Source organism: Dryobates pubescens, chromosome 10, assembly GCF_014839835.1.
Source record: "Dryobates pubescens isolate bDryPub1 chromosome 10, bDryPub1.pri, whole genome shotgun sequence".
In the NCBI taxonomy this organism is placed as follows: Eukaryota; Metazoa; Chordata; class Aves; order Piciformes; family Picidae; genus Dryobates; species Dryobates pubescens.
In genome coordinates this window covers 30,364,645-30,385,968 of record NC_071621.1, presented here as the reverse complement: position 1 = coordinate 30,385,968, position 21,324 = coordinate 30,364,645, and the positions used below count along the sequence as shown (strand labels likewise).

The 21,324-nt window shown below is 43.4% G+C and overlaps 1 protein-coding gene across 1 annotated transcript in view; it reads left to right on the top strand.

Moving 5' to 3' along the window:
• The window catches only part of CEP126 (centrosomal protein 126), a 58,217-nt gene extending 47,817 nt beyond the window's left edge, over positions 1 to 10,400 (top strand). Inside the window, exons 11-12 of the mRNA XM_054164519.1 lie at positions 9,657 to 9,664; positions 10,250 to 10,400. Of these exons, the coding sequence (XP_054020494.1) occupies positions 9,657 to 9,664; positions 10,250 to 10,400 (159 nt within the window). The remainder of the gene's footprint in view (positions 1 to 9,656; positions 9,665 to 10,249) is intronic.
• Positions 10,401 to 21,324: the final 10,924 nt, after the last annotated feature.

Genomic DNA, 21,324 nt, shown 5'->3' with positions numbered 1-21,324 from the left:
ACAGCAAGAGATGAAGTCACACAGAGCACAGCAAAATCCAGCATGACTCTTTGGAGATTAAAGGACACTGTATCTGGAGTACAGGAGGCATTCGGCTTCAAAGTAACTAAGAGCCACCCAGCTGTCATCACCGCTTTTTCATACTCCAGTGAAACATGGACAGTTTATCATTATCAAGGCATGTGACTTCCCAGTTCCACCTGCACTGACTTTTGTGCTGTTGCTGGTATAAATAAGCACACAGTGCAATTAGCCTGTTATTCACAGTCCTGTCAAATACTGAGCACTGTAGTAATATTCACATTAGCTGTGTTCTCTCAGACAGCTAATGCACGTCAGATAAGAGGCTGCTCGACCCCAAATTCAATGGCCAGGTTATATGTCTAAATATACATATATATGAAACAGCTGAGAGTAGGCAAGGTGACAGGGCAGCAGAAATGTGTCAGGAAAATCTTCAGCTGGCAGCCATCTCCACATCCTGGAAAACTGCTGCTAAATAACATCTACTGTTGCAAAGAACATGGATCAGCCACATCACACGTAGAAAGAAAGTAACACTATGCAATGCCGGGGCACCGGGGGGGAAGTGGGTGTTGAGAAGCTTGACAGGATGGCTCTGGTACGTTCAATTTGTACTGTGAAAGTAGGACACATTTCTATCCAGTAAAGGAACAACAGCTGAGTCTTTCCGTGTAGAATTAGCAACACAGCTCATCCTTAGATCCTATTGTGGGACTGTAGCTACACCTTCCTTTTGCTCTCCCCTGCGTGAACTCCGAGCAGGGATTAAAAGAAGTGACGTAACATACTCTCAGTCAGCTCCTGGCCTCACTGTTACAGCAGAGTTGCACAGTATTTTTAACCTTCACTTTTAAAACAGATTTTGAAATGGGTTCAGGTTGTCTCAGCTTCATATCACGTACCTCTGCTCTCTGGTGAGCCTGGGGAAATTGGAATTATCTTGTTCACTCTTCCTGTGCTCTCCATTGTTTTGCTGGCTCTTCCCAGAAGAGTTCAGACTGTACTGCAAGAGTAGCTTTTCTATCTTGCTAATGACTTGTCGCTGAATCCCAGACAGCCCAAATATGGAATCAATGTGATAGCAATCGGTGACATTTTTTCTAGGCAATATGTGAATGATAAGCTTTAACTAACTTTGGCAGTCTTCCACTGAATCCCTACCTTTCTTCCCTTGGCTGAGCATTTGGTGTAAAGTGTCAGAAAAATTGTGACTCTTCTCCTCCCCCTGGACGCCTCACCCCCCCAGATGTATGAACTACTCTTTATTTCCCACAATAGCCACACCTCCCATAAATCTTATTTTCTATCAAGGAAGCTCTCCTTCAGAAGTTTGCAATCTAAGTGCAATTGTTTCCTAGTATTTTACACTTCCTTTACATGAAGAAGTGGAAGAGGCAATCCAGAGAGTTTGTTCTAATTCAGCTACAAAATCTGCAACGATCTGACAAGGCAACGATTAAAGCAATGAATCCTACGTTAAATCTTTGCAACCTAAACCACCGGTTTCAATTGTTTCCCTTCTTAGAAGTTCTCAGCTCCATTCACACCTTCCCGCTGCTGCATATGCAACAGGATCACCCAGCCTCCCCTTTGAAAACTGCACTTTTCGTCCTTCTGAGCATCTAGCCCCAGAGTGGGAAGAGCAGGACGGAATTAAAGCTTCTGGTCTCAGTTTTGGAATCAAGATCCAAACTGTGTTTCCTTAAATCGCGTTTTGTATTCACACAGTCAATCAAAATGAAAAGGAACACGTTATTAGATCCACACTGGGATTCTGAAGAAGATAAACTTGACAGAAAGGCTCTTACTGGTAAGAGCAAATCGTTGTGGTAAGCTCACTGTGTGAGGGACTACTCTGACCACCAGACCTCCCTCCACAGAAGGCAACCAGGGCCACCTCCTCCACCCTTTTCCATGTCTCTAATCTGTGTTCCCTATTACCTGCATCTGTTTGGTGTACTTTAAGGGTACATAATTTTTCAGAGCACATATTCTCAGGGACTTGTAGATTTGTGTTTTCAAATGCCTTACACCTAGGACTGAAGCTCAGATAGTCTGTTAACCTGTGGTAATAGCAATCCTGTGCATGGGTGGGAACCAAACTTGGGGTATGGATTAGGTACTGGACCTGTGCCCTGACCTGATTTATCCTCTTTGATATGTGCATGTCACTCTGAATTTTCCCTCAGAGAACTAAACAATCCTGGCTTCCAGTCACTCTAATATGTATACACCAATAGTCACAGCAGTTGTGCTGTCTCAGTATCTCAGTGAATTAGAACAGAGAAGAGGAATATGAAAGACTTCTCCATCTTACTGAGGTTACATCCTACTCTAAGAACAAACAGCTGCCTCTTTAGAAATCTCAAGGATTTCTGACTGCAGATAAAATAAGCTTGTTTTCTTTTCAGTTTAAGCCTATTTTTTAATGATTATATTTTCTCTGTTACTGCCTTTTTAAAAAGCCATTGTGAGATCAACACCTAAGGAGAATGGCTGCAGGGCCAGAGGGAGAACCTTCTGGATGCAAACTTCAGAAGGCAGAGAAGAAGAGGAAAGGAAGTGGAGTTGCAAACTAAGCTAGCTATGGCAGCTCCATTCCCAGGAGACTCTGCAGCAAGGTGCAGAGCTTGCTGACAGCCTTTTAGGAACATGCTATTTCAACAGCCAGATCTGCCAAACAGCCTCAAGCACAGCTGTGGTCTAAATGTATTACTTTTATCCACTATGTAGGGTCCAATGCAACTGTCCTTCATGCACACTACTAGGAGAGAGCATATTGGTGGTTGAGGCCCCATCCCTGGAGATATTCAAGGTGAGGCTTGATGGGGCTCTGGGTGTCCTGATCTAGTTGAGGATATCCCTGCTCACCGGAGTGGGGTTGGACTAGATGAGCTTTAGAGGTCACTTCCAGTTTGGGGGAGTCTGATTGCCCTAGCTGTGTGTTACCTTTTGTGGGCATTTATAGCAGACCCAGTCTCATCTCTTCTTTCACCTGATTCTTGAGAATACTACAGGGTACATATCATTTGAGATACTCTGTGAAAATATAATTGCATAAATTTGTAGTATAGAAAATCAGGGCAAACTTTGCCTGAATAATGTACAGAAAACCATGCTGAGATTATTTTAAGCATAGCTCATCTCCATTCTTTATCCAGTGCAAAAAGAAACTTTGAGACCATCTGCCATCAATGGAGGAAGAGAGACCCCCATACCAGAACAGTGTAAAGGAAAGTCAGTACCATCTCTCTGCAGAAAGGCTCCAGGATCTATTTTCTGAGGTCCTATTAATCTGGGCTCAGGTATTCCAAGAGCAGTAAATACTAAGATCATTTTGTCTCTCTTTGTAAGTGATTTCAGCTCATAGCATTTGCACAAACAGGCTGCTCCAGGGAAGCACTTTTCACTTTCTTTATTGGTCACAGCAGAGAGTTTTAAATGAAACAATGTACAGGACAAAATCTCTTGATTAAAGTCTAGGTGGAGGAGATTATTGAGTGACACTAAATCCAAAGAGCCATTTGTTAAGTATGATTATATTCTAGCATAAATTGGGTTTAATAGATCAGATGCCATTTGGGAAGTCAGATGTCCCTAGTAACTCAGCATGCTGACAGATCAGCTAATCATGACACTGCATACTGATTTTTATATTGATGTCTACTACAAAATAAGAAGACAAGAAAAAGCTGGAGTTGTGTGGCTTGCTGCATGGTGATAGGAATATAGAAAATACCATTCACGAGAGACAGGGATCTGCTGGAGAGAATCCAATGGAGAGCTGCAAGGATAACTGCAGGACATGAACATCTCCCCTATGAATAAAGACTGAGACACCTGGGGCTGTTTAAAATAGAATAGAATAGAATTAACCAGGCTAGAAAAGACCTTTGAGATCATCACGTCCAACCTATCACCCAACACCATCTAATCAACTAAACCATGGCACTAAGCACCCCATCCAGTCTCTTCCTAAACACCTCCAGTGATGGTGACTCCACCACCTCCCTGGGCAGCCCATTCCAATGGCAAATCACTCTTTCTATGAAGAACTTCTTCCTAACATCCATCCTAAACCTCCCATGAAGCAGCTTGAGACTGTGTCCTCTTGTTCTGGTGCTGGTTGCCTGGGAGAAGAGACCAACCCCTGCCTGGCTACAGCCTCCCTTCAAGTACTTGTAGACAGCAATAAGGTCTCCTCTGAGTCTTGTCTTCTGCAAGCTAAGCAACCCCAGCTCCCTCAGCCTCTCCTCAGAGGGCTTGTGCTCCAAACCCCTCACAAGATGTGTTGCCCTTATTTAGTCTTGAGAAGAGAAGGCAGAGTGAGGTTCTTATCAACATCTACAAATACCTGAGGGGTGGGTGTCAATACGAAGGTGCCAGTCTCTTTCCAATAGTGCCCAGTGATAGGACAAGGAATAACAGGCTAGAACACAGGAGGTTCCACCACAACTGTGGGGATGACGGAGCACTGGAACAGGCTGCCCAATTATGTTGTGGAGTCTCCTTCTCTGGAGACTTCCAAAACCCATGTGGATGCATTCTTGTGTGGCCTGCCTTAGGTGATCCTGCTTTAGCAGAGGGTTGGACTTGATAATCTAACATTCTCTGATTCTGTGATTCTTCCATTCCCCAGGGACTTCACCTGACTGCCAGAACTTTTCAAATAGCATGGAGAGTGACTTGGCAACTACATCAGCTAATTCTCACAGGGCTCTGGGATGCATCTCATCAAGTCCCATAGACTTGCATATAGAATTACATAGAATAAACCAGGTTGGAAGAGACCTTCAAGATCATCACGTCCAACCCATCAACCAATCCAACCCACCTAAACAACTAACCTATGGCACCAAGCACCCCATCAAGTCTTCTCCTGAACACCCTCAATGATGGCGACTCCACCACCTCCCCAGGCAGCCCATTCCAATGGGCAATCACTCTCTCTGTATAGAACTTCCTCCTAACATCCAACCTAAACCTCCCCTGGTGCAGCCTGAGACTGTGTCCTGTGTATGTTCAGGTTCCTCAGGTAGTCACGAACCTGATTATCACCTACAGTGAAAACTGAGGAAAAGAAGTTAAGAACCTCAGCGTTCTCCTAATCTGTTGTTACTAGCACACCATCCTCACTCTACACAGGGGGTTTGTTTTCTTTACCCTTTTTGCACTGACAGACATGTAGAAGGCCTTCTTGTTGTTCTTCACATCCCTTGCCAACTTCAGCTCCAACCATGCCCTGACCTCATCCCTACACAATTGGGCAGCATCTCTGTACTCTTCCCAGATACCTGTCCCTGTTTCCACAGCCTGTGCAGCTCCTTCTTGCCTTTTAGCTTGACCTGCAGGTCTTGGCTTAGTCATGGCACTCTTCCCTTCCTTGCTAGATTTCTTACACCTGGGAATCAAGATCTCTTGCTTTCTGTGGAATCTGTCCTTAAAGATCTTCCAATTCTGGTATGCTCCCTTGTCCCTGAGGACCACTTCCCAGGGTGTCCTATTGACTAACTCCCTCAAGATCTTGAAGTTTGGTTCCTTGACTGATTCCACCAATTCACGATCACTGCAGCCCAGACTGCCTCCAATCTTGACATCCCTGATGGGTTTGCCTTTGTTGGTGACCAGTAGATCCAGTATTGCATCCCCTCAAGTAGGGGTGTCTATTTCCTGTCTCAAGAAGTTATCATCAAGCACTCTAGGAGCCTCCTGGATTGCCAACATCTTGCTGTGTTATTTTTAGAGCAAGTGCTGGGGTGGTTGAAGTCCCCCAGCAGAATGGGAGCCTGTGAGCACAATGTCTCCTGTAGCTGGAGTAGGAATGTTTCATCAACAGGCTCTTCTTAGAATCATAGAATCAATAAGGTTAGAAAAGACCTCAAGGATCATCAAGTCCAACCTGTCACCCAATACCTCATGACTACTAAACCACGGCACCAAATGCCACGTCCAATCCCCTCTTGAACACCTCCAGGGATGGTGACTCCACCACCTCCCTGGGCAGCACATTCCCCTCATTGTCTTGGTCTCTGATTGCTACCCTTAAGCTTTTGACTTGCTCATGGCTATTCTTTAGCGACATCCCTTCACCTTCAATCCATTTCTTAACATAGAGGGCAACACCTCTGCCCCTTGTTCCTGAATACCAAAGTGTAAATCCTTTCCAGAAGTCATGTAAAAGGGACTTTAAAAAAATAACACAATCCTTCAAATGATACAGTTGTTCCCTGTCTTCCTGGGTCAAAATTCTCTTTCAGTGGTATGTAGCTGCCAGCCATCTTACCCTTCCCTGGAGAGCTGACTAGACAGAACTCTGTGGCAGAGCACTTACAGCCCTGAGCAGTCCTATCAATTTAGCTTGGCACTGCATACAACATCTGGCCCATAATTAATGCAGCATTTTAAGATCCTTCTGGTACTATTAAATGCAAGATATACTAAACCAAATGAGCCTGAAAGTTACTCTTTTTCCTTTCCTTTTTCCTTTTTTGAGAAAAGAAAAGCAGAAGATTTTAGGAAGATGGGATTATTATTTTATTTTAAAACCCAGTAGTACTAGAGTTCACATTTCTGTCTGCTCCTTGGATGTTTTTTGTCCTTAATAAGAGAGAACTCACACATTAGCATGAGGGGTATCAGATGGCCCTTTTGTGCTTATTCATTTCCTATGAAGAACGTAACTACTGTGCCTGCTCATGTTTCCTTTGGCAGCTGAGTAGCTGGAGGCTTAACATGCCATAAATCTGCAGCTGTAGCAGAGCTCAAGTCCCACCAGGTTCATGGCCACTGTGTTCACCCTGTGCTGAGGAGGACCCCCCAAGCCACCTCTCAGGCCATCCCTACCCTTCATTGCCTGGGGGAACTTGATATACCCTTAGAGCTCTACTGCTTCAGTGTACAGAGTTATTCAGAAAGGTTGAAGAAAACGTTAAAACAAGTTGCATGTTATCATTGTAGACTGAGGAATTAGAAGCTTTGTTTGTCTCCTGCAGATGTGTAGAAATTAGAATCATAGAATCATGACTTCAGAGATCATCAAGTCCAACCTGTCACCCAACACCTTGTGAATAACTAAGCCATGGCTTCAAGTGCCACGTCCAATCCCCAAAGGTGCAAGATGTTAAGGCACAATTCATCTGTCCCTATATATCTAAACTAGGTCAGATGAATCAGTTCCTAAGAGTACTTATTTGTCTCTAGTAACTTGAAAGAGAGCTTAGAGACTAGCTCAGATGTAAACACTGTGGAGAAGGTAGATGCTGCCACAGGCAGATACAGAAGAGGTCTACTAACCTCTTCACTTTTTCACTTGGCATATTGTTGGTTTTGGTTGTTGTTGGGCTGGGTTTTCTAACCAGATCTCAAGCTGAGGTTAACAAAGTTAGCTGCAAAAGGATGTAAACCATGAGAACATGATGATTGTCCCTGCCCATGGCAGGGGGGCTGGAACTAGATGACCCTTGTGGTCCCTTCCAACCCTGACTAATACTATGATACTATTGCCAATGCATGCGTGCACCTGTGGCATATCCTGCCCAAACCACTCATATCCCTGTGGATACAACTTTGTTCACTTGCACTTAATTCCCCTTTATCCAAGTAACTGAAGCACTGGGATTTCACAAGTGAGTGGAAAAAAAGAAGTGTTTCCAAACCTAAACCAATGAAGTTTGAAATCTCTGCATCTCAATTCCTAACACATCCATCCAATGCAACCAGTACACTGTGTGTACAGAAGCTAGGAAGCACACGGATTCACTGCAACAAAAATAATCTGCCCATCAGTGTTGGACAGTTTGCTGTATTTTAAATGCATATCACCTTGTGAGTTTATCAAAGGGAAAAAAAATGTATTGTAGTAACATGGCCAGTATTAAACTGGAGTTGAGTTGTGATATCACACCTTCCTAGTCTCTAGACTCAGTCTTTCAAGGCAGAATTTTCAGTATTACCTAAATAATTGTCCCAGTCCAACCTGACCAGCTCTTCTAGAAGCATTTGAGTTACTCTAGATGGAAGATTCAACTCCCAGGAAAAAAGTTAATTTCAAATTTAGCAAACAAAAGGTACACCTACACTGCCTTGGCATCTGCCAGAGTTTTGTGTCCAAGTGTCCTGAGTGTCCATGCCATTCACCCTCAAGCTCCATTCTGGAGCAAGATCTGTTGTTTCTGGGCTGGGAAGAACTAGGCAGAGACTAAGTCCCACCCCCACACTGCAAGAAGATACTGTATGAGCGTGACTCATGTTGGATTTGGCTTCTCCCAGACTAACCAGTATTTCAGCTAGCCTGATGTCCTAAGACATCCTTGGTGTTACACAACAAAAAGACATATATGACAAGCTGCAAACCAGCCTCCCCGCAGCAGCCCAAGGCAACGTCTTAAAAGGACCATACTCAAAATCAATAGCTCCATTGTTGGGAAGCTTTCTTAGCATCAATACAAAATTACACTAAATGCAGTAGCACAAGCTGGTTTTATACAAACTGGAGAGCAGTGTTGGTTCTAGTTCATCTGCCTATCAGTATGTCCATGTAAATGCATATGCATTTTGTGTCCCACGAGTACATGTGTTTGTGTGTGTACACACATGCATGAGGGGTAACTGGTCACAGTATCACAGTATCACCAAGCTTGGAAGACACCTCAAAGATCATCGAGTCCACCCTGTCACCACAGACCTCATGACTAAACCATGGCACCAAGTGCCACGTCCAATCCCCTCTTGAACACCTCCAAGGACGGTGACTCCACCACCTCCCTGGGCAGCCCATTCCAGTGGTGAACGACTCTGGCATAGCTGCCTAGGCTGTGCCAAAATACATGTGATCCTTGTAAGCACAGCTGCAGCAGAGTTAGTCTTGCCCCATAATTGCTACAGTCACAATCTTGAGAAGCATGCATCTGCTTTGCTTCTCCAGACATGAATCCTACTGAGAATCCTACTGAGAAGTCCTCTTCCTGGGCTGTGACACCCCTGAAGACTCTCACATCTAATGGATTTGTTGTTGCTGTTGTTCTGATCACTTGTTTTTAAGTTTCCACAGCAACTGGATATTTTTTTCTTTAGGGCATAGCTATACTGCTAAACAAAGGAGGGACCAGGTAATGAGCTCAGGAATTCACACTTATTGTCACACTTCTTAATTCTTGGTGATCTCCCTGACTGTTTTGGTCCACTTCAGCTGTCAGTAAGAAAAGTCAGTTGCAGAGTGAGCTGACCCTGTGGAGTGTGGACACAAGCATCTCACTGCTATTCAGCCTCGAAGCTTAAATCAACAGGGCAGTATAAACACAGCCAAACAGTCTGCGTGTTCAATGAGATGAAAAGAAACAAACAATTGTGATTCCATTGAATGTAAATTTAGGGCTCCTAACATCGCCTTTCCCACAAATGAGGTTGTTGTATTGTCTAGCTGAGGGCTTTTGACCTGTGATAGGATGGGAGTTTGAGAAATGTGTCCTGATAATGTTGCAAAGTGTGTTGAGGTTCACTATCAATGCTTCACTAAGGACATAGTCAACATGCTAATTTTGGCAAAATAGAAAGCAGGAACAAGGAAAGCATTCAAAATAAACAGGATCCTAGATAGGACATTCACTTTAATTTGTGTTTATTTTTCCTCACAGGGGAAAAGGTAAAGCTACCCAGCCTTTCAAGTTGCTTGTTAAGGTCCATAATGAACAGGAATAAGTTAACTCTTACTATGTTCTCAATTTCCTCAGGGAATCAGATGTCAGTGAGTTTGAAGTTTTCCTGTTAAAATCTGAACACTTCTATGCAGGGGCCACTTTGCATATCTAACATGGCTTTCAGTGCATCCAAATTAATCAAAGTTATGTTACAGACCCAGAATTACAGTCCATAGGATATTTGGCATCATCAATCTAACTTATAACAAACAAGAGGATACAAATCATATATAAGTATAAAAAATTGCTCCCAGGCACCCCTTGTTTACTCCTTGAACACTCTTGTTCACGGAATCACAGAATCACCAAGGTTGGAAGAGACCTCAAAGATCATCAAGTCCAACCTGTCACCACAGACCTCATGACTAAGCCATGGCTTGTCCCTTCCGCCCTCCCTTCCCCTTTTCTTTCTTTTATACTTTATGATCTCCTCTCCTCCTTTTGTTTTCTTTTCTCTTTTTATTTTTTCCGCCTTTTTCTCTTTTGTTTTCCATAAGAATGTCTTAATACCCAAACATTTACCACTCTAGTCTACATATTCCTCAGCTGAACTACAACATGATCAGGAAGAAACTGCAACTCTTAGAGGAAAATGGTAACGACCTCGTTGTTCTTTCTGGGAGCCAGACCCAGCATCATTCAGAAGACAGAGATATCACGTCCTTCTGCCAGGACTTCTGATGTTGACATTTGTAACTAAAAACCTTTAGCAACCACTTTTAAGCTCAAGCTCTATCAAGGAGAATTTTAACTTAGACATTGAAATACAGCAAGTATTAAAATATAATGAAAAGTGTTGCCATTTCCCTTTCAGACTCCGTGCTAAGAAACAAAAGCAGATTATCTATCCTAACCCTAATGTCAGCTGAATGGGAAGAACAAGTCTCTTGCATGAGATGAAACTGTCTGGTTTCAATCAGTTTTCATAGTTTGTGGCTCATTCTGGCTTCTTGTTATCCCAACAAAAGTTATACATTCTCAGAAACACTTTAAGAAAGCATTTGCATATCATTTTATTCAAATGATACTGTGCAGAATGACAAACAAGTGAGACTCTTACCTGGCTGATATCTTAGAATAAGTTTGTCACTTCTTTGCTTCAATAACTGAGCTCCATGCACTCATTTGGAAGGTTAAGAGGAAGCTAATCTCTTTCATATTCATTCTTTCAGAAAGGAGTCTAAGGGGAAATGGGATGAATGCTGACACTCTAACTACACACCATGATTTGTAAGACCTGAGGGCTGAAAGGAGTTGGAAGCACCTGGTGGGGAAGATGATACATGGACAGATTCTGGAAGCATTTTTTGCACCTGCAGAGTATACTAACCTGCTATACTTACTGTGGATCTGCAGCAGCCTTTCTGTTCACTTGTTTTGCAGGTGCAAATTTGCTCTCATCAGATAAATTACAGAAGCAAACCAGCATATGTATTTTATGGGCATCTCTAGACAAAGTGGTGAGCTCTATGATTTGTTTTCCTCCTAGAGGACATGCATAGGACTTAGGGTACACATTTCATACCCATAAACAAGAGTTCCACATTCTCCTCAAAGTCTTGGACCTGCATGTGGGGAGAGGAATTGCCTCTTTCACTGTGGCCTCTGAGGCATACTGCTGTCAGGAGATCAGCATTTAATGCTGCACAGCAAATCATACAACATATTAGAAAGGAAAATAGAGAAGAAAAAAACCCAACTGAGCCAGGAGGAGGAGTTTGCAAAGATAATTTAGCAGTTCTCTGATATGTTATTTTATTCTGTTGTGTAACTGGAGGCTTTGGATAAGTAGGTTTTCATTAGATAATCTCAGTTTGTATGAATCAAAACCAACTTCTTCAGATCTCAAGCAGAATTCTGAATAAAAAGCATTTTAGTTTCCTGCCACCAAAAACCCACTGCTTGGTAGGATAATCAAGAGCTAGGTCTTCCCTGGCCTGTGAATTCAAGACAGATCTATTGTGCAGATAGATCTGGATTTTTCAACTCTGATTGTTCCCAGAGCCTAAAACTTCTAACACTGATGAGGACTTCACCCTGGCAGTGAGGAAGAAGCCTGAACACTCGATGACCTCAATCATAAGATGTGGAACCCGAGTTTTAGACTTTCATCTCTGCCCTGGTTTCCTGACTAATAGAAACCTTGTAAACTTCTCCAACACTGATAAAAAGCTCCAGATTCCCCAACAGGTGAACATTAACCACAGAATTCCATGGATACCAATTTCCAAACCTGCTTTGTGTTTCTTCTGTAGGAAATACAGAAATTCCAAGGTTTTGTGCAAACTGGGTGATGGTTTTGTTTTGACACCACCAGGTTTTGACACCACCAGTGTTTCCTAAACTGACCTTATATCTGTTGACTTTAGGCTGTGCTGCCTTAATGCACCCAAAACAGATATCCTTGAGAGGCTACTCTCACTCTTCAATTAGTCCTGATTACGGTATCCTGTCTCTTAGGTTGAGTGGACTAGCAAGAACCTTTAGCTTCAGACATTTACATGGGTGACAGTCTGCTTCCAGGTACTCATCCCCAGGTCTCTAGACACATTTGCTGTTCTAGAGTTGAATTTGCAAAGGTGAACAAGGATTTGCAAAGGTGAACAAGGACAGTCATAGTGCCTGATGCTTAGTGAGGAACCCATTATCACCAGCTCTTCAGCAGAATCTTAATCTCACTTTCAGCAGGTCAAATTTCATGACATATCTCTTCTACTCTGACTTTTTCATGACAGGAGGTACTGGCACAGCAAAACAGCTGGATGAAATTTTTCAAAGAAAAAGAAAAAATAGTATTTTCACCCCCACAAAGCTTTCCTTGGTATTTTCTTTACTGTCATGGACAAGCCCACAATGACCTTAATCTTGCCTTTGTGGAACATTTCTCTGACACCTAAATATCATCAGAATACCCTTCAGGTAGTTGTAGAGAGCAATAAGGTCTCCCCTGAACCTCCTCTTCTCCAGGCTAAACAGCCCCAACTCTCTTGCCCTCTCCTCATAGGGCTTGTGCTCAAAGCCTATCCCCAGCCTTGTTGCCCTTCTCTGGACACATTCAAGAGTCTCAATGTCCTTCTTGAATTGAGGGGCCCAGAACTGGACACAGTACTCAAGGTGTGGCCTAACCAGTGCTGAGTACAGGGGCACAATGACTTCCCTGCTCCTGCTGGCCATCTCATCCTGATGCAAGCCAGGATGCCATTGGCCTTCTTGGCCACCTGGGCACACAGCTGGCTTATGTTCAGCTTAGAGTAGAGATTTGGGGCATCTCTGAAGGGCGGTTGTAGCCAGGTGAGGGTTGGTCTCTTCTCCCAGGCAACCAGCACCAGAACAAGAGGACACAGTCTCAAGCTGCACCAGGGGAGGTTTAGGCTGGATGCTAGGAAGAAACTCTTCGCAGAAAGAGTGATTTGCCATTGGAATGTGCTGCCCAGGGAGGTGGTGGAGTCACCATCACTGGAAGTGTTTAGGAAGAGACTGCATGGGGTGCTTGGTGCCATGGTTTAGTTGATTAGATAGTGCTGGGTGTTAGGTTGGACTTGATGATCTCAAAGGTCTTTTCCAACCTGGTTAATTCTATTCTACTCAGTCTTTGAAGTAGTACACATATAACTAAGAATCTGCATCTTGATGGGCAGCTCAGCTCAGCAATACTATCATCTATGTCCTTTGTGGGTCTGGTGCTAAGTTACTTGCTTAAATTGCAGGACATTGGGTACATGTCTCCCAAGCCCAGAAGTAATTCACAGTGGAGCCCACCTTTTCCTCCCTGTTTTAGGAAGAAGAGAATTGATTAGATTTTCTTAAATGATTTAAAAAAAAAAAAAAAAAAAAAAGGCAAGAAAAAAAATCTGCATGGGAATTCAGACTAAGTAGTTTTAGAACAGCCTCCCAAGCAGAAGGTATTTTATAAAGATCATAGGACAAATATTGCAGACTCGACAATTTTAGCAAACAAATCTGAAACCAGAGCAGTTTCTCTGCCCTCCCAGGCAGGTTCAGGGTTTGGATTGCCAGTCTTTCACATGGCCTAAGCTAAGATTCATGATTATGCAATGAAGGATGCTTGTCAGACTGAATGGAAGACAGCATTATGAAGCACTATTTTATAACACTTCATAAACTGTGTTTAAACAGTATAAACAGCAGACAGAGGAAAATGGATTTTGCAATAAAAGCTATTTTTATGATAGAAAAGGTCACATGACCTCCTACCCAGCTTTTAAGAGAGCAATAGAACTTGCTTTGCCTGCCAGCCCTGAAAAAAGACTGAATTTAATGTCAAAGGCAGACTTGTTAGGCAAGAGTGCTACATTCCAAACCTTAGAGGTTTATAGCTTCCCTCCTTGCTTCAACTCCACCATCTTGATGGAAAACAAACAAGCAAATAAACAAAAAAAGATTAGTTAGGCTTAATCCTTCATAGCCTTTGGCTTTTACAGCACCTAAAACCACGTTGGTTTTTCACTAGGTAGTTTGTATACGTGGGACATGTTCATAAACAATCATCTCACATGTGCTGCAGGAGAGATGTCTCTGTGGGTCTCAAGTATTCTGATTTGGAACCACTCATGTCAAGCTACATTGAGATCTGTCACTGATGTATCCCTCTCAGTGTAAAACCAATACTGTAGGCAAGCCTTTGCTTGTGGCTTGCTAATTTCAAGAATAATACACATTTCTCCAAAGTCACCCTAACAATACTTTTGGTAAATGTATCCTGCTGGATAACTACACTCCATTTCCTTTGGAAAACAAGCTTTCCTTTTTCCTTACTGAAATAGAATTAACCAGGCTGGCAAAGACCTTCGAGATCATGAAATTCAACCTATCATCCAACACCATCTAATCAACTAAGCCATGGCACTAAGTGCCTCATCCAGTCTCTTCCTGAACACCTCCAGTGATGGTGACTCCACCACCTCCCTGGGCAGCCCATTCCAATGGCCAATCACTCTTTCTGTGAAGAATTTCTTCCTAAAAATCCAGCCTAAACTGCAAAATTGTTTTAGAATCATAGAATTGTTGGGGTTGGAGGGGACCTCAAGGATCATCCAGTTCCAAATGTCCTGCCATGGGCAGGGACACCTTACACTAGATCAGGTTGCCCAGAGCCACATCCAGCCTGGCCTTAAAAACTCCCAGGGATGGGGCTTCTACCACCTGCCTGGGCAACCTGTGCCAGTGCCTCACCACCCCCATGGTGAAGAATTTCTTCCTAACATCCAATCTGAATCTACCCATTTCTATTTTTTTTCCATTCCCCCTAGTTCTATCATTACCTGACACCCTATAGTCCCTCACCTGCCCCATTTCCCCCCTTTTCCCCTCAAATCCCAGAGCACCTGGGCTCTGTTGGAGTCTCCTCCCACCCCAGGTGTGGCCACTTGGCCCTCCCCACCCACTCCCCTTTATAATCCCCCCCAGGAAAGGCAGCAGCCCCAAGCTGAGCCCATCTGGGCTGAGGATCCTCCTCTCATCACTGGTGAGTGCCCATGGTGCACACTGGGTGATGGTGGTGGTGACAACAAAGGCCGGGGGGCCTGGTGGCCCCCCGGTTAGGTAGGAAGAGAGTTGATGACCACTCCAATATCATCCATGGGTGCTGGCTGGGTTTCCTCACTGGGGCTGAGCTCCTCTGGGTGGTATCTGCTGGGGAGGGTTCTGCCCCTGGTTCTGGGATGTGTGCAAAAATGTTGGTGGTGGAGCAGCAGCTGTTTAGCCATGTGATGTTGTGCTAATTACAGAATACAGAATTAACCAGGTTGGAAAATACCTTTGAGATCATCAAGTCCAAGCAACCCCAGCTCCCTCAGCCTCTTCTCACAGGGCTTGTGCTCCAAACCCCTCCCCAGATTTGTTGCCCTTTTCTGGACACATCCCAGAAACTCTTTCCTAAATGGAGGGACCCAGAACTGGACACAGTATTTGAGGTGTGGCCTAACCAGTACTAAAACGTCTATTTGTAGGTGTTTACAGGTCATCTAAGCTTCCATTATCAGGGGAGATCAAGATATCAATTCATTTACATAGAGAGGCCTTTCAGATGCCCAAGGTACCCTTCAGATTGTCCCAGATACCCCTTCTCTCATTTTCTGGAGTGTCAGCTAGAGACTGTGTCTCCTCTAAGGAATGATGTATCTGCAAGCTCCTTAAAGGTGATACTCTGTCTCATATGAAACTAGGTTGTCATGTGCAGTCATCTGAATTGAGTCCCAAGTCAGTACACAATTTTATTCAGCTAATGAGATGCCTACCAGAAGCTGAGCTTGGAAATATCCTAAAGGTCATACCTGAACTCTACTGAATGTGTCACTGCAAGTATACTTCAAGTACATGTTACATGTATACCTCCACCCATCATGCACCTCGAGTTAGCATTTAGGGATGAATTCCAGCTGGGGAGGTGCTGCTGAGTGCCTACAAAAAGCACACCTGCCCCTTCTACTGGAAACTTATTTACTATCCCTCTTAGCACTGGACACTCTAGATGTTTTATTAAGAGTATAGATGGAAAACAAAGTATTTTATATGTCCTAGTCTAGTCCCACTCCCTCATATACAAACATATTACAGCTCTGTCCAGAATGGCAGTGTCTGTTGTCCTTCACTCCCTCTCTTCCACCTTTGGCACATTGTACCCAATCTTGGGTTATGCTGTCCCTTCTCCTGCCACTGATCCTCAGGGATCTTTTCATCCTGTGCTGCTCTCTCTATTCCCAAGAGTTTGTGTCTCTCAGCTCCTTCACTATAGGTTGCAAAGCCAGGTAGTTGTTGACTTTCATTAAAAGCAGCAGGCAGAAATATCACCGCTGTCTTTTTTTTCCCAATTTAGTCTTCTCTGAAAAAGGCTATATGTAATTGTATTACTATGCTTGAAAGGATTCTTTTTCTGTGTTATATAGTGGACTGCTTAATTAGAGACAAGTTATAAGCATACCTCTAGTGTTTGCTCCTTGAGTGCTTATGCTGCCATTTGCTGACTTTCATGCTCCTTGGCTCTTCTTCTTTATGGAATGGGATTTTTTTTCTTAAGTGCTTTTTTTCTTGCCTAGCAGATACAAAACAAAGTCAGTAGGCTTGATTCTGAAAATAATTACATATGCACAATTCTGTTGTTTGTGTCTGAGTGTGAGCTCATACTAAATAACTTCATGTTCTGTGATATTGCAAACCTTAGAGCTCTTCCACTGGTTGCTTTTTTAGCCTGGAGAAGAGGAGGCTCAGGGGAGACCTTATTGATGTCTACAACTACCTGAAAGGAGGTTGCAGCCAGGTGGGGGTTGGTCTCTTCTCCTGGGCAGCCAGTACCAGAACCAGAGGACACAGTCTCAAGCTGCACCAGGGGAGGTTTAGCTTGGGCGTTAGGGAGAAGTTCTTCATAGAAAGAGTGATTGGCCATCAGAATGTGCTGCCCAGGGAGGTGGTGGAGTCACCACCACTGGAGGTGTTCAGGAGGAGACTTGATGGGGTGCTTGGTGCCATGGTTTAGTTGATTAGATAGTGTTGGATGATAGGTTGGACTCTATCTCAAAGGTCTCTTCCAACCTGGTTAACTCTATTCTAACTGTAGCAAAACATCATTCTCTGTTCTAGCTAGGGAAACAGTTTCTCAGATACAATTGCCCATATGCTTTGTAAATTTTTGTATGTAAACTATGAAAATCTTGTACATAAGCTGTGTGCTTTTGGCTTGCAGCCTTAGGAGAAAGGGGACATAGTGTGGAACTCTCAAAGCAAAAGGTGAATTTGATATAGGGCTTCTCTACTGCTACCTGTGTATATGGAGAGCTTGTGTGTTGCTTGAAAAGAGGAATAGCAGCTCAGTAGCCCTTTTCTGTTCTGCTGGATTTAAAATAAACCTGATTTAGAGAAGATGTGTTTAGACAGCAGCCTTTAAAGTAGAGCTTTAAGACAGTGAATCTCCAGGGGAGTACAGAAACTTTGAGAGAAATGAGTATTAACTGCATGACTCCTCTTTGTTTCCCTTAGGCCTGGATGGTGTCATATACACTGTGCTGAGTTTCCTGGGCCTCACTCTAATTCTTAGTATGCATCTGTGATTCTGTAATTAAGCCTGGGAATAGGCTGTAGCAAATGTATAAAGCAATATATCACATATCCTTTGGAAGCACAGGTTGTTAATAGAACATTCACTCAGATATACTGATTGGATTAAACTAAACCAGGCAACACAGATGGATCTAGCATAAACACAACCATTTTTCTACCACATACCGTGTGTCAGGCAGCAACAAGAGTGGGCTGCTCTGTAAGATGGGATGAACTGCGAGCTGAGGGTGACAATGAGGACAGCAGGGCAGTGTCCTCCCTGACGTGGCCTGGTCCTGCAGCACCCCAACTAGAATAGCAAAGCAGGTCTGGTGACAGCAACCACATTTAACCACGAGTGAAGATCACCAGATCCGCTCACAGTGATGAGACAAGTTGAGTCTGAGGTGAGGCTCAGGATTGGTGGGGTTCGTGGCCAGGCAAAGGCATACTGTTCATGCAGCTCCAGCGAGAAGATGGGGCAACAGCTGGAGCTGAAACGCAGCAACCAAGCTAGAAGGATGAGGCTCCTGCTGAGATACCTTGCAGCAATGTTCCACCCGGTTCTTCTTTCAGGTCTCTGATCCAAGGTCACAGGAGAGCCTTGAGTGCAGGCACCCATATCACTGGGGAAAAAAATAAAGTGCTTGGTGAGTCCCTGCAGGGTCCTGACACTGTGATCCAGAAATAAGCTTGCTAGGACTGTGGAAGGTTAAATCAGGCAACATGACACCAGCCCTTGTAATTGAGGACACTTCAGATGTAAAAGCTGTGAGTTTGGACTTCCTCATGCTGGAACAGGTTAAAATCCTGACTTTCCTCTTCCTGGGTGAGTGATCTAGGTGCATGGTATGAAAGTGGCTACCACTAGGCCTTTGCTTCTCTAAAAGAAAACCTCTGGCAGTTTTCTGCAAGTGGAAGTGCTGGTGTCTGCCTTCACCTGATGATCTAAGCCTGGCTCTGAAGCAGACAAGGACTCCTGCCTTGCAGCTGTGGATTACTGAAAGGCAACACTCAGAGTGAGGGTGGAGAAAAAAGGAATTCAGATATATCACAGTTTTTCTTATCTGCCAGTTAGAGATATTTTTAATGGGTTTCTCATTGGCTTCTATGTCTCCTGAATCTGGAGTGTGTCATTAGTGCAAGTGCCTAGAACTGGACATCGATACCCTGTAAAACTTTTGCAGCAGCTCAGCGGCAGCGTAGCGCACTAGTCCTCATTACAGACAAGATGAAAGATCTGGACTTTATCCTCCAGACTTTTCCTATAGTATTTTAATACTGGAAAGACTGACTTATTTCACAGATGCATACTGATAATTACCCTTTTTCTCCTCGGTTTGGCTAATTCATGTGGCTTAACTATCCCTCAGTGATGCCGAGGACTTCTGCAAGAGGAAGGGAGGAGCTGCTGTTCAGGTTTTTTACTACCTCCACGACTGGAACAGGCTGCCACTTTGTCACTAGCTGAACTTTGCCTTAAAGACTGATGCACTCTGCAAAGGTGCAACAGGGCTGGTCCTATGTAATTTGATTTTTGTTTGCCATGGGAAGGCTGGTTTGTTTACCTTGCACTTAAGGCCCACAGTTTATTCAGGACTGTAAAACTCTTCAGATTCACATATAGGAAAATGTGTGAAAAACAAACAACCTTGAAAACTACTCTGGTCAAAAGTAAGAGACTATTATTGCTAAAATTATATATGCTCACAAGATTTTATTCTGCAGCAGGAAAATACTTTTTCCACTCTCCAAATATCTTCTGTGAGACCATAAAATCCTGAGCTTTTTAAAAACAAGTTAAATATTTGTGTTTAAAAGAGTACTGTGCCTGACTTTCTGCTTCAGGCTGTTGTGAATGACACCAGAGGATAACGAGGTCAGTGTTTAAACTGAAAGTCCCAGTTTAACTTTTGTTATTGTAAACTGCTTAAAACTGGAAATGTTTAATTATAGAACCACAATAGGTAGATAACACAAAATTTACAGCTTCTTGTTCTCAACCTCCTGAGCCAGTCTTGAAGTCTTTACTCATTTCCTTACTCCTGAATCATCAAAGCATTTAAGCCCTCTAGGTTTCAGTGGGATTTCTCCTTTAGTGTGGAGATAATCCTAACTGAAGTCAGTAGGAAATTTTGCCCCAAAAGATTTAGTTTCACTTTTTCTTTCTTTCTTTTTTCCCCTGTATTTGAGTCTGCACAACTTGAAGTTGAGAACTTGTGTTTGGTAGTTGGTGCTATGCATCATTCCCTGCCCAAACCAGTTCTTTCACTTTGGCTATTTGATCTCTGGCTAATAATATCAGTGGCAAGAGGAATTTAACAGATGGGGTAGTGCTGGAGTAGGTGGAGACATGTTGAGAATAGGGTTATAGTAATTTGTTTCAGGTGCCTCTTCTTTGGATGGTATTTAAATACTTGGAAGAAAGGCATACTTTTTTTTTCTTTATCCCCTCTTGAACCCTCTCTGCTATTTGAACATCTTTAAGTTCAGTGTAGCCTTTTTTCTGTCGTTTTGTTGTAAGTAAAAATGTTGTGGGGAAAAAAAATGGAAGCATGTGGGAAAACACTTGGGGAGAGTACAGGGAAGTGTCTCCTTAAATGTCACATAGTTGCTACACAATAACTTGGTCTGTTGAATTGCAGCCCACTGGTGTAAGCAACCCTCACAAAAACCCTAGTGAGTATGTAGTAAGAAATGATACTGAAACTATGTTAAAACACAATTTCTTGACAGGCTTATGCTGTTTGTTGCCCCTGGATTCCTTTGGTACAAGCGTGCTTGACTAGTGTCTTACAAGTTAAATCTGTAAGATGTCTTTTAGAGGCTGATAAAAACAAGGCAGTGCATATTGTCAGCTTCAGCTTTGCTCCTTTCTATCACGGGCACGCTGCTCTTGCTTTCTCAGCAAGTAAAATGTGATTTGCTTTCTAAAAATTACTCAAAACAACCAAAACCACTGCTAAACTTTTCAGAAATGGGGCTGCTGTATAACCTGAGCAGCAGGTTTTAACGGGAAAAAGGCATTTTTAGAGACTCACACTGACGTAAGAGCTGCTTTTGGAGGGGGGTTAATTGCTAAAGGATACAGCGTGAGGTGTGCAGCAGCCTTAAACTCTCACTGATTTCCCTGCTAAGAGCAGGAAACTCCCCGAATTTTGCAGGGTGTCACTTGCCTTACTGAACCTTTGAAGATAACTTCCATGATAACAATATCCTTTCCTTAAATTTTGTAGCGCAAAGAGCTAGAAAGCACAGACTCACTGTTCCCGAATGGCACAACACCCTGGGAAGCAAGATGCGTCCTGATTCATTGGCGCTTCATCGTTCATAACTTTGCACCTTTCCCAGTTTGTTTTGGCGTTAGGTCACAGGGGGTGGAATTGATTAAGCTAGCAGTGGTAGTCTCTACCTTTGCATGCCGGTCTCCTTTGGCAAGCCTGAGTTTTCCCGGTGCACGGACAGGAGCAGAGGGGAGGGGGAGAAGCCTAGTGTTTGATTAGGCGATTTTATAGGTAAAACTCAAAGCAGTTCTGTCAGGAAGAAGGCAACG